Source organism: Anomaloglossus baeobatrachus, chromosome 3 (genome assembly GCF_048569485.1).
Source record: "Anomaloglossus baeobatrachus isolate aAnoBae1 chromosome 3, aAnoBae1.hap1, whole genome shotgun sequence".
Taxonomy (NCBI): domain Eukaryota; kingdom Metazoa; phylum Chordata; class Amphibia; order Anura; family Aromobatidae; genus Anomaloglossus; species Anomaloglossus baeobatrachus.
Genome location: NC_134355.1, coordinates 578464148 through 578480305, shown reverse-complemented (window position 1 = coordinate 578480305; position 16158 = coordinate 578464148). Strand labels below are relative to the sequence as shown.

At 45.0% G+C, this 16158-nt stretch overlaps 1 protein-coding gene across 3 annotated transcripts in view; it reads left to right on the top strand.

Annotated features, from left to right (window-relative positions):
• Positions 1-213: 213 nt before the first annotated feature.
• LOC142296887 (galactose-3-O-sulfotransferase 2-like) overlaps positions 214-16158 on the top strand; it is a 53521-nt gene continuing 37576 nt past the window's right edge. The window contains exons 1-4 of one of the 3 annotated variants that reach the window (XM_075340981.1): positions 258-331; positions 12826-12953; positions 13073-13251; positions 13387-13505. Coding sequence is in view for 1 of the 3 variants with exons in the window: in XM_075340980.1 (XP_075197095.1) it covers positions 282-331 (50 nt within the window). In the remaining 2 variants the exon portion in view is untranslated. Of the gene's footprint in view, positions 332-12825; positions 12954-13072; positions 13252-13386; positions 13506-16158 lie in introns of all 3 variants that reach the window. The other 2 variants (XM_075340982.1, XM_075340980.1) reach the window with 2 other exon arrangements.

Below are 16158 nucleotides of genomic sequence, written 5' to 3'. Positions count from 1 at the left end.
ATGTTGGCAATTTTTCAATAGTGAAAGGCGAGGTGTATACTATGTCAGCTTTTAATTGTGGATCCTTATTGGAAAGGTATTCATTCAATTTAATATTGAGGTTTTGGTTGGGTGTTATGACAATGAGTAACCTTCTGACAGTAAAGGGGTGGAGTGATCCTATGGAAGATGAATATACTGTGTATATATAAGAGCAAAGTACAAAAGAAAATGTGCAGGTCAATCAAATGTTCTGAGAGATAACAGTGTGAGTGGATGTGAGATTTTCTAAGGATTTTATTATGGAGCCCAGATGGAAAACAAGTCCCAGGTGCTGGAAAACAAGATCCAGGTAACTGTATTAAATCTTATCATATGATCACACAGGAGAATTCTTACATCATCATTATCTGTAACATTAATCTGAAAGACATTTTCAGAAATCCTGCAGAAACGCAATAGAAAATATTTCTAGCACACATGGGAAAAAAAAAAAAATATTGTGTGGTTTCTGCAATAGTCAATACCATCAGTTACCACGTTTCGGCTCTGTGAGCCTTTGTCAAGGCACTGTTATCCTGAGGTAGACTGCAGCAGGGTTAGATGTTAAGGGTGGGCACAAGGAAATGTAATAGTGCCCAGGAGTACGAGAGGCAAGAATAGTCAGTAAAACTGACGTGGGAGAGGTGAAATAGCAACTGAGCTAGAGAGCTTGGTGAGGTAGGAGCAAAGTCCTGAGATGGGCTGCACAAAAATGAGCTTTGAGAGAAGTAAAAGCTGTTGAGTCCTCCTCACCCCATACTTTGGGATTAGCTCCTTTACACGTGAGTGCTACCAGAGAGGCTGCCAGAGTAGAAAAATGAAGGATACATTGGCAGTAGTAATTTATAAACCCGAGAAAGCGCTGTAAAGTTTTCAATGAATGGGGTTCAGGCCAATTTAATACCACTTCTACTTTGGTGGGATCCATGGCGAGCAATTTGGTGGAAATATGGTGGAAAATAAGTATTTGGTCAATAACAAAAGTTAATCTCAATATTTTGTTATATATCCTTTGTTGGCAATGACAGAGGTCAAACATTTTCTGTAAGTCTTCACAAGGTTGGCACACACTGTTGGTGGTATGTTGGCCCATTCCTCCATACAGATCTCTAGAGAAGTGATGTTTTGGGCCTGTCTGGGAAACATGGAATTTCAACTCCCTCCAAAGGTTTTCTATTGGGCTGAGATCTGGAGACTGGCTAGGCCACTCCAGGCCCATCATATGCTTCTTACAAAGCCACTTCTTCTGTGCCCTGGTGGTGTGCTTGGCATCATTATCATGTTGAAAGACCCAGCCACGTTTCATCGTCAATGCCCTCGCTGATGGAAGGAGGATTGCACTCAAAATCTAACAATACATGGCCCCATTCATTCTGTGATGTACATGGATCAGTCATCCTGGTCTTTTTGCAGAGAAGCCGCCCCAAAGCCTGATGTTGCCTTTGGATGCAACTCAGCATTCTGTGTCCTCCAAACATGATGAGTTGTGTTTCTACCAAACAGTTCTACATTGGTTTCATCAGACCATATGATATTCTCCAAATACTTTTCTGGTTAATCCAAATGCTCTATAGCAAACGTCAGACGGGCCTGGACATGTATTGGCTTAAGCAGAGGAACACATCCCTGGTGGCGTAGTGTGTTACTGATGGTAGCCTTTGTTACAGTGGTCTCAGCTCTATGCAGGTCATTCACTAGGTCCCCCTATGTGGTTCTGGGGTTCTTGCTCACCGTTCTTGTGATCACTTTTATCCCACGGGGTGAGATCTTGCATGGAGCCCCAGATCAAGGGAGATTATGAGTGGTCTTGTATGTCTTCCATTTTCTTATTATTGCTCCCAGTTGATTTCATCACACCAAGCTGCTTGCCTATTGCAGATTCAGACTACTCAGCCTGATGCAGGGCTACAATTTTGTTTCTGGTGTCCTTTGACAGCTCTTTGGTCATAATGGCATTTGTGACTGTTTGAGGTTGCTGACAGGTGTCTTTTATATTGTTAACAAGTTCAAACAGGTGCCATTACTACAGGTAATGAGTGGAGGACAGAGGAGCCTCTAAAAAAAGAAGTTACTGGTCTGTGAGATCCAGAAATCTTGCATGTTTTAAGGTGACTAAATACCTATTTTTCACCACAATTTTTAAAAAATCTTGCCAAATCAGACGCGGTGATTTTCTGGATTTGTTTTCTCCTTTTGTGTCTCATAGTTGTGGTCTACCTATGATGTCAATTACAGGCCTCTCTCACATTTTCATCTGACTAAATACTTTTTTCTCCCACTGTATGTCATTCACAAAATTTTAGAACACTTCGGGGGCCTTGCACAATCCAAAAGGCATGACGAGGTACTCATAAAGGCCATCCTGGGTATTAAAAGCCGTTTTACACTCAACACCCTCTCGGATGCAAATTAGATTGTATGCGCAGAGGAGGTCTAACTTTGTAAGAACTGTGGCTCCCCGAAACCTGTCAAAAAGTTCCAAAATAAGAGGTAAAGGGTACTTGTTTTTAATAGTGATAGCATTCAACCCCCGATAGTCGATGCAAGGCCGCAGAGACCCATGCTTTTTGTCCACAAAAAAGAAGCCTGCACCAGCAGGAGATACAAATCTTCTTATGAACCCTTGCTCAAGATTGTGTTTAATATAAGCAGACATGGGTTCTGTTTCTGGAATGGACAGCGGGTATACACTTCCCTGTGGTGGTTCCGCACCAAGAACCAGGGGTGGGATTCAACCGGCAAGAAACAGCTCCGGTGATCCGGTTCCTTGTATTCATTTGTGTTAGTGTCTCTTTAAGACACTAGCACAAATGAATCCCCGTACCTCCGCGTCGCACTTCCGGGTACATTGGAGCCTGTCTGCTCCCTGGCCCAGTGTGCAGCGATGCGCTGATGCTGCAGAGGTCACAGCAGTGTGAGGAGGGAGCTCCTCCTACTGCCGTCTGTCAGCGTCAGTGTGCAGAGTGCCACGGAGGAGGACGTAAGACAGAGGAGAGGCAGACAGTGCATGGAGCAGGTAATCGCTCTGTGAGCCGAACATGCAGGCAGAGGGGCCGCATAACATGGCAACTATATGGGGAGAGGGGCCATATACGATGAGACCTATATGGGCAGAGGCAATGCAGAAACATTTCCAGTGTCTCCAGGAGAGTTGAAGGTAAAAACGATTCCTTTATTGAGTATTAAAAGTTTCTTTCCATCAGTATAAAATGACATACAGAGGCATGGGGGACAGAGGAGCTCTTTCCTACGCGTTTCGACCTGCATAGGTCTTAGTCATGCCGTCCCTATATAACCTAAGCACTGCCCAGTCTCAGCTCATGCCCAATCAGTGTAGCTGATGTCCAACAACCAATCCAGAGAGGCCACATCATTGGAGCAGCTGACGTCCAACGGTCAATCCAGATAAGCCACGTCATCAGAACAGCTGACGTCCAACAGCCAATCCAAGGATGCCACGTCAAACGCATGTGCATTGGCCGAAGAGTCTGACTTAGACAAAGCCTGATTTCCACACATAGACTCTGGTGGCTGAACAGCCACCAGTCACACAGTGGTGGATTGGGCCAAATGCTAAGAACAGCGCCGAGGCAGAGCAGAACCCGCAGAATGAGTCTCGGGCACGGGAGAGACAGGGGACACTCTATCTCTGACCTGAGAAGGAGCACGCCTCCAGCAAATAGCAATATATTGGGACACTACCCTCTACAGTTTCCTATCTTTTAGTCAATTCCTTACCCATCTGCTTATAGTTTCTCCTTGTCCTTGCTTCTGGAGCTTCATTACAAGACTGTTATGTGGCATAGTATCAAATGCCTTTTGCAAAGTCTAAAAAAAAAATCACATCAGCTGCATTACCAATATCCAGATTTGCACTTACCTCCATATACATGTTGATTAGACATGACTTATCTTTCATTAATCCATGTTGGTTATCAGTTATTATATTATTCTCTCTAATATATCCATGCATGTTATCTCTTAAAATGTCCTCACAAAATGTGCACACCACTGATGTCAGACTTACTGAATGGTAGTTGCCTGGATCCACCCTCTTACCTTTCTTAAATATCGGTACCACGTCGAGCATTTTCTAATCCTGACGTACCAACCCTGTTACAAGTGAGTCTAAGAAGATGAGATACAGCGGTCCGTCAAATACTGATCTTGATTCCCTCAATATCCGTGGATGAATGCCATCTGTCCCAGGGGATTTGTCAATGTTTAATTTACTCAGACGCAGGTACACTTCTTCTTGTGTTAAATTAGTTATATGTGGTGTGTGGGGGTCAGTTTGAGTTTTGTCTTGTTGAATGATCCCTGGAACAGTCAGTCCTTTGATGAACATGGATGAAAAGTGCCTATTTAATATCTCAGCCTTTGCTTTGTCCTTAATAATTATCCTGTTATAATCTTTTATGGGGCCGATACCATCATTTTTCCTTTTGGAATACATGTATTTACAATATTTTAGGGGGCTAATTATAATGTCTGGCAATATTCGTTTCAGTAGCTTATTTCGCTAGATTGATATCTTTTTTACATTTCCTATTGAGAATTGTATACTCCTGAAATGCTATTCCTGCATTCTCAGTATTCAAGATTTTGAATGCCCTTTGTTTTTCTTTTATTATACTTTGTACTGTCCTATTTATCTATAGTGGTTTATTTTTTTCCTGGACGTTTTATTACTAGATGGTATAAGTTTTTTACAGCACTCTAATAGTATATCCTTAAACTTACCCCATTTATGTTCGGTATCCCCAATTACAATGAAATTGTCCCAATACACACTACAGTTCAAAAGTTTGGGGTCACCCAGACAATTTTGTCTTTTCCATGAAAAATCTAGGTTAGAAATAATGATTTTTACTTGAAATAATAATTTTCTCCTTCAAACTTTGCTTTTGTCACAGAATGCCCCTTTGCAGCAAATACAGCTTTGTAGACCTTTGGCATTCTAGCTGTTAATTTGCGGAGGCAATCTGGAGATATTTCACCCCATGCTTCCAGAAGCCCTTCCCACAAGCTGGATTGGCTTGATGGGCACTTATTGCGTACCATACAGTCAAGCAGCTCCCACAACAACTCAATGGGGTTGAGATCTGGTGACTGGGCTGGCCACTCCATTACAGATAGAATACCAGCTGCCTGCTTCTTCCCTAAATAGTTGATGCATAATTTGGAAGTGTGCTTTGGGTCATTGTCCTGTTGTAGGATGAAATTGGCTCAAATCAAGCGCTATCCACAAGGTATGGCATGGCATTGAAAAATGGAGTAATAGGCTTCCTTATTCAAAATCCCTTTTACATTGTACAAATCTCCCCAGCACCAAGCAACCCCAGACCACCACATTACCTTCACCAAACTTGACAGATGGTGTTAGGGGTACTTTGCACATTTCGACATCGCTACCGAAATATTGTCTGGGTCACGGTTGTTGTGACGCACATCTGGCGCCGGTAGCGACATTACAATGTGTAAATCCTAGGAGCGACGATGAACGAGTGTGAAACAGTCGAAAATTGGTGATCTGTGTCACGTCGTTCATTTTTATAATGTCGCTCCTGCTGCAGGTACGATGTTGTTTGTTGCTCCAGCGGCGTCACACATCGCTGTGTGTGAAGCCGCTGGAACGACAAAATCACCTTACCTGCGTCCCGACGGCAATGCGGAAGCAAGAAGGTGGGCGGGATATTACGTCCCGCTCATCTCCGCCCCTCCGCTTCTATTGGCCGGCTGATTAGTGAAGTTGCGGTGACGTCGCAGTGACGCCGAATGCACCTCCCCCTTGAAGGAGGGATTGTTCGGCAGTCACCGCGGCGTCGACGACCAGGTATGTGCGTGTGATGCTGCCGTAGCGATAATGTTCGCTACAGCAGCAATCACAAGATATCGAATGTGCGACGGGGGCGGGTGCTATCGCGCTGGACATCGCTAGCCGATGCTAGCAATGTCGCAACGTGCAATATACCCCTTAGGCACTCTTCCAGCATCTTTTCAGTAGTTCTGTGTCTCATAAATGTTCTTCTGTGTGATCCAAACACCTCAAACTTCGATTTGTCTGCCCATAACACTTTTTTCCAATCTTACTCTGTCCAATGTCTGTGTTCTTTTGCCCATAGTAATCTTTCCCACAATTAGAACATTGGAGTGGTTGTTGTTGGAAATGGGCCTCTATAAACCTATGTAGATATTGCATTCAAAACCAGACGTTTGCAGCTAGAATAGTCATTTACCACATTAGCAATGTATAGAGTGTATTTCTGTTTAATTTAATGTTAGCTTTGTTGAAAAAAATGTGCTTTTCTTTTAAAAATAAGGAAGTATCTAAGTGACTCTAAACCTTTGAACTGTAGTGTATGTTCCCCATCCTGGTATATATGTTCCCCATCCTGGAATATATGCACCCCACCCTGGTATGTCCCCCATGTCAGTACATATTGTCCCCCTCCTTGGCCCCTCCTGGTATACACTGTTCCCCTCCTGATATATATGTTCCTTTAGTGGGCACCTCCTGTTATATGCTGTCCCCCTCCACTTATATACTGTCCCGCACTTGGCATATATGTTCTACTCCAAGGCCCCTCTTGGTATATACTGTCCTACCCCTCTTATATACTGTCCCCCATCCTGGTATATGTGTTTCTCTCCTGGGCACCTTCTGGTATATACTGTCCCAGTCCTGTTATATACTGTCCCCCTCATGGTATATATGTTCCTTTCCTGGGCATTTCCTAGTTTATACTGTCCCCATCTTGGTATACTTGTTCTTCTACTGGGTTCCTCATCGTATATACTGCCTCTCTGCTGGTTTATACTGTCCCCCTCCTGGCATATATATTCCTATCAGGAGGGCATCCTGGTATATACTGTCCCCCTCCTGGTATATATGTTCCTCTTATGGACCCCTACTGGTATACAGTACAGACCAAAAGTTTGGACACACCTCATTCAAAGAGTTTTCTTGATTTTCAGGACTCTGAAAATTATAGATTCACTTTGAAGGCATCAAAACTATGTATTAAAACATGTGCAATGAAATACTTAAAAAAGTGTGAAACAACTGAAATTATGTCTTATATTCTAGGTTCTTCAAAGTAGCCACCTTTTGCTTTCATTACTACTTTGCACACACTTGACATTCTCTTGATGAGCTTCAAGAGGTAGTCACCGGAAATGGTTTTCCAACAGTCTTGAAGGAGTTCCCAGAGATGCTTAGCACTTGTTGGCCCTTTTGCCTTCACTCTGCGGTCCAGCTCACCTCAAACCATCTCGATTGGGTTCAGGTCTGGTGACTGTGGAGACCAGGTCATCTGGCGTAGCACCCCATCACTCACCTTCTTAGTCAAATAGCTCTTACACAGCCTTAAGGTGTGTTTGGGGTCATTGTCCTGTTGAAAAATAAATGATGGTCCACCTAAACGCAAACCGGATGGAATAGCCCGCCGCTGCAAGATGCTGTGGTAGCCATGATGGTTCAGTATGCCTTCAATTTTGAATAAATCCCCAACAGTGTCACCAGCAAAGCACCCCCACACCATCACACCTCCTCCTTCATGCTTCACGGTGGGAACCAGGCATGTAGAGTCCATCTGTTCACCTTTTCTACAAAGACACGGTGGTTGGATCCAAAGATCTCAAATTTGGACTCATCAGACCAAAGCACAGATTTCCACTGGTCTAATGTCCATTCCTTGTGTTCTTTAGCCCAAACAAGTCTCCTTTGCTTGTTGCCTGTCCTTAGCAGTGGTTTCCTAGCAGCTATTTTACCATGAAGGCCTGTTGCACAAAGTCTCCTCTTAACAGTTGTTCTAGAGATGAGAAGTTGTGTCCAAACTTTTGGTTGCAGGGGCTATTCAGGTACTCACTCAGCAAGAAAGCAGACGCTGACAACGTAGTAAACCAAGTCTCTGGGTGCCGCTGCCCTCTTGGGGAGCTCGTCCGGGTCCCATCCCCTGCAGCACTGCCTGGTGGTCTGTGGCCTGCCTCCTGGCACAGTAATTTTAGAGTGTCCAAGTGGCCCGTCAGCTTGGAGCTTTCCAGGTCCCGCTCCCTGCCAAGAGTAGCAGAGGAGCTTGCTCTCAAGAGCTCACGCTTGGGATTTCAGTGGGCTGCTTTGCTTGGAAAGCCCTATCCCCCTGATTGCGCTAGTGCCCCCGATCTCTGAGCTTCTTGAAAACAGTCCATATAGGCCCTGTCCTCCGCAGGTTAATTGCCAGGTTGCTTGAAGCTTCTCCCCGACCTAGGGTCCATGTACCCCGATGTGCCTTCGGTCCCAGCCTGGCTATTGAACTGTGGCTGCTGGGTATCCTCCAAGACTAGCCAGGCACCCAGTTCCAATCTCCCGCGACTGGGTCTCTGACTCCTCCGGGTCCAGACCACCGTCTGCAACCTAGTCTGCTTTTCCCCTGGGAGCTCCAACTCCCAGCTTCTCACAGCTCGAGGGCTACCACAGAACTGACTTGTCACCTCCCACCTCCCTGCCTGACCCCTAGGTGGGTGGCCTTATTCCAGCTCAGCAGCCCACTGGTGTGCCTGACAGGGTGTGGTGCGGGGTGTCACTAGGATTAGTACATGCTGGTGGAAGCAGTACTGCAAGATGGAGACCCAGAACCATGGGGGGTTGAGTCCTGCACTGGGAGAGAAAGATTGTGCAGTACCCTGTGACGACCTGACTAGTCCAGGGGCGTCACGCCCCACTTACAATATAATACCCCCAATAGCTCCCTCACACCGTATGATAGCCTTCACAGCCCCGAAACAGTATCCTGCACTCCCAGAATATGATCATCCACAGCCTCCAAACACAATATGACGCTTCCACAGTTTCTCTATCCATACTGTTTTATAACAAAAATAAATAGTCTCAAAATAGTATAATGTTCCACAGCCCTCACAGCCATTATGATGTCCCCCAGATTCTGTCGAGGTATGATGTCTTCCACCACACTCACAGAATCTTATACCCCCACACTCCTTCTACTCATTATTTTGACACAAAAGTCATCACATGGTATGGTGCCCTCACAGTTCCCAATGCAGTATGATAGTCCCCTGTCCATCACTCAGTATGATACCTCTCAGTCTACCACACATTATAGTGCCCCCTAAGCCCACCAGATAATATCACCTTCCCTCAGATCTTCATAAAGTAAGATGGCCCCCAAAGTCCTCCCACTCAGTATGATGTCTGCACAGCTCCCCACACAGAGTTTTATGTCCTCAAACTCTCCCACACAGTATGATGCATCTGTATCGCCCAGGGTTATGGGGTACTTGGTCCCGGGCGGTGTATAACTGGGGAATGTAATTTTGGTTGCCGTTTCCCGGTCCCGTACCCTGGGCTCTTTTTGAAAAGGGGAATATTTACAGGGGATTAGAATAGTGTTGACACGTGACACCACTTGCGGTGTTTCGGCTATGTAGATGGATCCGTCGCAGCACAATGTCCACTACTGAGGCTGGTGTTACTTCCAGCCTGGGTGTTAGACCCCCCGCAAGCAGGGCTTTTCCCCAGAAGATAGGTGATGTGATAGGTGTCGAAAGAAGGTAGTCCACACAAAGGGTTCAGTGCAACTGGTTATTTACTCACTGCTTGATGGTAACTGGTCACCCGAAGCCGGCTGGTTTCACCTTCAAGTCCCCTTTGGGCCAGTGTAGTATTCTGGTACCTTCTTCCCCTGCACCTGTCTCTGGTTGGTGGGTTCCCTAGGCGTAGAGCAACTGGGCTTCCCTGTCTGGTGGTTTTCCACTGCTGTCCGTATGACAGTAGCGTGAACACTGTGGGGTTGGAGTCTCTAGTCCTATCCTCGGTTCTTCCTTTGCTACTGAGTCTTGGATTTTTAAAGTCAGCGGATTTTTAAAGTCAGCGAGGTCCTTGATGGTTCCCTCGCTGTCCAGGTGTTATTAGGCCTGCCTGGAGCTTATGCCTGACCTAGGGTCCTGTACCCCATTGGTGTGTAGTTCCGGGAGTACTCCACCGTGCTCCATCGGCAACTACCCCCCTGGGCACCAGGGTACTGTTCACTCCTAGTCAGCACGTCTGCTCCCTTTCCCAGCCACTGCAGACCGACTACTCTCCACTCTCTTCTCTGACCATCCACACTGTTCTCCGACTGTCCACAGTCTGCCCCTCCCACCTGGTCAACTAGTGGACTGGACTGGCTCCACCTCTAGGCAGCCATCCATTGGTCCGACCCTAGCTTTGTACCATTCTATGAGGGAATGTTGTGGAACACTGGGATTACCTGGAGTGTTTGGTGCTACCGGCACTGGTCTTGTGGGGCCCTGGGGGTAGGCCCTGCATCCCAGTGAGGATGCAGAACCTTGTAGCTCCCTGATGGCTTCAGGGGTGCTACACATCCCGGCCCCATCACACAGTATGATCCTCCAACATCCTTACACAATATGATGTCTTCACAGTTTCCCCCTCAAACTCTCAACTAGCGTCTTGCAATTTGTTTTTAAAAATGCCACTTGTCTATCCCTATTTCTTCAGCTTGCTTCTCTGGTCTGTGTACTGCGTAGAGTTGAGCGCGGTTCGAGGTTCTCCAGTTCTAGGCTCGAGTGATTTTGGGGCCTATTCTAGATCGAACTAGAACTCGAGCTTTTTGCAAAAGCTCGGTAGTTCTAGAAACGTTCGTGAACGGTTCTAGCAGCAAAAAAACAGCTAATTCCTAGCTGGATTTCCGCTGTAATAGTGTAAGTCACTCTGTGACTCACACTATTATGAAATTTCAGTGTATAGTGTGCGGGAACAGCGCCTTCAGATCACTGCTGTTTTTGTATAATGGCGATCGCCATTTTTTTTTTTTTTTCCTTGTCTTCCTTCCCTAAGCGCGCGCGTGTAGTGGGGAGGGCCAGCATGTCAGCCAATCCCAGACACACACACAGCTAAGTGGACTTTTAGCCAGAGAAGCAACGGCATGTGTGATAGGATGTCCATGTCACATGTCCCTGCATTATAAAACCGGACATTTTCCTCCAGCACGCCATTATCTCTTCTGCGTCCTTGGTGTCAGACATCACTGGCGCAGCTCCGTCCTGAGCCCTATCGCCGATACAGCTGTATGCGCTCCATACACAGCGCTGGACAGCTTAGGGAGAGCACTTTCTATCAGTCCTTTTAAGGGCTCGTACCGGCAGGGTCAGAGCCATAGGTGACAGGTCCTGAAAACAGAGACAGCGTCTGTGTAGCTAAGGTCAGGGATTTCCTTGCTGCATTTCCCCATTAGGAGGGAATAGAAAGGCAGGCTTCCATTCCTCTACCCAGAGCCCCACAATCCTGGCACTGTACCCTCCTGTCCTCTGCACACTCCAACTCATTATAACTAAGCCATTATACTAGCAAACACTGAGTGTACCTAGTGGCATCCTAAACGTGGCTATTGGACTTCTGTATAGTCCCAGTAGTGCACAGATATTTGCAGCACGTCTGCCTGCATTGCACACTCAAACTCATTGTTACTAAGCCATTATACTAGCAAACACTCAGTGAACTTAGTGGCATCCTAAACGTGGCTATTGGACTTCTGTATCGTCCCACTAGTGCAAAGATATTTGCAGCACGTCTGCCTGCATTGCACACTCAAACTGATAGTTACTAAGCCATTATACTAGCAAACACTGAGTGTACCTAGTGTCATCCTAAACGTGGCTATTGGACTTCTGTATAGTCCCAGTAGTGCACAGAAATTTGCAGCACCTCTGCCTGCATTGCACACTCAAACTCATTATAACTAAGCCATTATACTAGCAAACACTGAGTGTACCTACATACGTACTACAGTTTTGAGTAAGTGAGTCAACACCTGAGACAATCGGCCTACCTTTTATGGGATTTGTGCCCTTATGGACCTTAGGTAGGGCATAAAAGGTCGCTAATTTTGGAAACTTCGGACATAGAAAATCGAGTTCAGCGGACGAAATCAGCCTCTCCTCTTTGGCTTTCAATAGAAGTCTTCTCAATTCCATCTGATATGCTGGAGTGGGGTTTTCCCTTAGCAGTTCGTAACTTGTTCGATCTTTAATAAGTCTCTCGCACATACCAACATACATATCGTGGTCCAGAATAACTACATTTCCTCCTTTATCGGAGGGTTTTATTACCACCGACTTGTTGGACTCGAGATTATGCAATGCCTCCCTTTCATCAGGCGTAAGATTGGGTATCGATGCGTTTTTTTGGGGTCTATTCTCTTAATCTCTTCTGTAACTACCTTGCAGAAAATGTCAATAGCAGCATAGTCACCTAGTGGGGGGGCCTTCTTGCTTACATTCCTAAGGTCCGTAAAGGGGCCCTCCCCCTGGGCTCTCAATCCTTCATTTTCTAGTTCAATCAATATGTCCATGTCTTCCAATATATCATGTGGGACACCAAGTTCAAGACACCTCTTTTTCTCCACTGATGTAAAGTATTTCCTCCATTTAAGTTTTCTAATGAAGAGATTAATGTCTTTGATCCAATTAAACGCATCGAATTTTGTCGTTGGAACAAAAGATAACCCTGTTCTTAAGATATTTTCTTCATTTAACGATAGTTTATACTTTGACAGATTGACAATTTGCAAATCGTAATCCCTCCTTGTGCACGTATCTATTTTGTGCGATGTTCTCCTCCACTCCTCAGGTTGTATGTATTTGCGCTCGCCTGCTCTAAAAAAGAGGAGGATGAGGCCGAAGATGATGACGCAGGTGGTTTTGGTAGTTCTGTGGGAGTTCTGTACCCTTGGTTCTGGTAGCCCTGGTAACCTTGGTATCTCCCCCTTCTCCAATTGTTTGACCCTCTCCATTTTTTCCTAGTGTATGGTTCTCTAGACCTAAGGAATTTATTATCCCTGCCTTCTGTGTCAGAGGTCTCACCATCAGTGGAAGACAAATCCGCCGGTATCCTATTCAAGAAGGAGTACGCCTCTTTATCGCGGAAATCAGTAAGATCTCGCAGAAACCTCTTATGCTTCCTATCCTTGATTGTCGCCCTAAATTTCTCCACAGAGGCCTTAAGTGACAATTCCCTTGTCTTAAAGTCAGTCTCGTTTTTCACTTTCAGGGTCTCCGTAATCAGCTCTTGTAATCTAACTGAAGATTTTTCCAGTGTCAGTTTCTCCTCATCACGTAATATCGTCATGAATCTAATTGAAGAGGCTATCGACTCCTCTTCCCATCTTTTTAGGAGCTCCGGGGATCTGCACCTACTAGCCGGGGTGATCTGAATCCGCAGCCCTCTAGGTACTACCTTTTGTTTAATGTAGTTATCCAAGGATTGGACCTCCCACCAAGATTTTATATTATTTTTGTAGGCCACATAAAGTTGTTCAAATCTATTTTTTAGGGATGGCTGTTGATTACTCTTCTCATCTGCAGATAATTCCGAAAATGCCTCCCGCGCATCATCAAGCCACGACTGATCGTTTATTGGTCCCGATAAGAAACCAGCCATATCAATTAACACGTAAACCAAAAAAACGATTATAGATACCAAGGTATAGTATACTATCAAAAACCGAAAATTCCTTATACCTTAAAATCACAATATTTATTGAACATATATGCCACAAACAGAGTACATACAAACATAAAGTAATAAAATTATATTAAATTATCATTGGAAAGAAAGGCGAGAAGATTTTTCCCTTTTTCACCCTTCCTTACATACGGAGGTCGGCGTTCTAATTGGTCATAACGCCCCCGTTCCTCGTCGACTGATGTCCTATAATGACCCTCCACTCACTTTCAAGAAGACATAGAGTGTGTCTAAATAGCAGTGGGTAAGGTGTAACACCAAAGACAGAGCCCACAAAATTATAGGCACACATAAATGTGCAAAGGAGAAGAACACATCCGTCACTAATCATCTGTCAGACTAGTAGGGATGGCCCAAACTACGTCAACAAGTCGACATGCAATAAAATTACAGATACATTATTGACTTAAGCTGTTTTTTGTCCAGGATGCACCCTACGCGTTTCGCCCCTTAGTTAGCAAAAAGGGGGGCTCATCAGGGGTATAACAGCATGGATGCTTGAAACACACAGCTTCAACCTAGAATAGAACAAAGGGTTTGTTTCGTCTCAGACCAAAAAGAACAAAGTTGTGATTACCACAATATGGCATAAAAATAGTAAACACTGACCATTATAAACACATACCAGGACCAGTAATGTACTAATACATTATAATACCAAAAATTGAGTAAACTTAGTGGCATACAAGAAGTGGCTGTTGTACTCCATTAGTGCCCCACTGGTGCCAAGCTATTTCTAGCACCTCTGCATGACACCCTCCTGCTCTGTTTTTAATAAGCTATAATGATAGCAAAAAATACTGCAACTTAGTGGCATACAAAAAATGGCTGTAGGACTCCTTTATTGTGCCATTTGTGCCAAGCAATCTCAAGCACCTCTGCATTTTACCCTCATGCACATTTTGCTATGCTAATTTTATAGCAAACTCAGGGAATTCCTTGCTGCATTTGATCATTAGGAGGGATAGAAAGTGAGGCTTCTTTTACTGTCCTGGTACCCACAGAACACGGCCACTGTACCCATCTGTCCACTTTTGCCACGCTATTTAATTTGCCCAAAGAGCTGACTCTTTTTCTGCCTTCCTAAAATTGTCTGGAATACTAAGTTAGTGTTCCTTTGCTGCCAAGCAAGGTACAACACATGTGCATTCTACACTCCTTTCCATTTCTGGAATGCAATTATTAACTGCAGGTAGTCCAGCCAATCTGTGACGAAGGTGCAGGCGTGGATATAATGTAGCCTGCATCCAATGATGGTTCTCTCGATGTCTGACAGCTCAACAATACCTTCTGTTTCCACTTCCAAAACAAGTGATGACCTGCCAATCACACTCCCTGTTGCGGGTAAAGGAGTGGAAGTTCAGTGTGAAAAACCATGTGTGACTGCTGTCCCCACAGTCACAGAGGATGAAGAGCACGCAGATGCACTTGATGGGGCAGGCGGTGGTTGCACAGGCACGCTAGGCCGCATTGTAGCACAGTGAAATTCACATTGAGACTTATGCTTCATTTTAAGTCGTGTACAGGGTGGGCTCCCCAGTATGCAGCAAAACCAGGCAACAGGAAAAGGACTCTAGGCAGTTGGGTTGATAAATGATTGTTTAACTTTACCAAAACAAACAATAAGAACCATGCATACAATTTAAATAATTGAACAATCTATTCTGTTGCCTACTACCTGCTAATCCCTCTGTGTAGCAGTAATTGTGTGTTTGTGCGTGTGTGTGTGTGTGCAAACACGACTTACCAGTGTCGCATCACAAGAGCTTCCAAGTTATCTACCTAAACATAGACAAAACACATTACCCCCCCTGAATACCCTTGTTAGCTGAAGCCTCACAGATAAGGCAGATGATAGCAGTGTGAATGCAAACCACACAGCTCTGCAACACAGTCATGGAAATCTTGAAAAGCAACAGTCAATGCAAACATGTGTCGCTGTCCCTCTATGATTTAAACTGTACGTGACAATTTGACAGTGCAGAGGCAGCAAGTCTTATTGTCTATATAGTCGGCCTACCCAGAACAGATATGTGTTTTGCTAATAAAACAAAGTGTTGCGTGCCCGCATTATTGTCTGGGCACAGCCTACCGTACCCGGGTACTGTGATGTCCAGTTGCCAGAAATACAGACTTTACGCTCCTCTCACGGTAAACAGTATAGACAGCACCGTAAGAATGTTGGTCTGTGGCACAGGATGCTGCTCACTGACGTTACAGTGCTCATCATCAAAGTACAACACAACTCCCCTCACAATTGAACGAACTGTTTCTGCGGTGGCTCCTTGCTGTAACACACACCTTTAGCTTTTCCTTCTGTTCATAGACAGCATCTCCAAGTCCACACCCAAAGAGCAATTTTATATTGCTATAGTGACCAAAGGCAGATCCAAAAAAACAGCAGCCCCTTGTGTGTAGTCTGCAACAATGCATGCAATGAACGGCAAATAAGCATATTGCGTTGACAGTTGCTAAAGCTGAGCAATACACGTTCACGCTGTCATGTGATACTTCATGGAGGAAGTACTCAAAAGTGTGAGTTTTTGCCTTCTACTTACAGATTGTTGACAAATCTTACAGATTCCATGACTTGGGTGATTCTTTGCGATGTC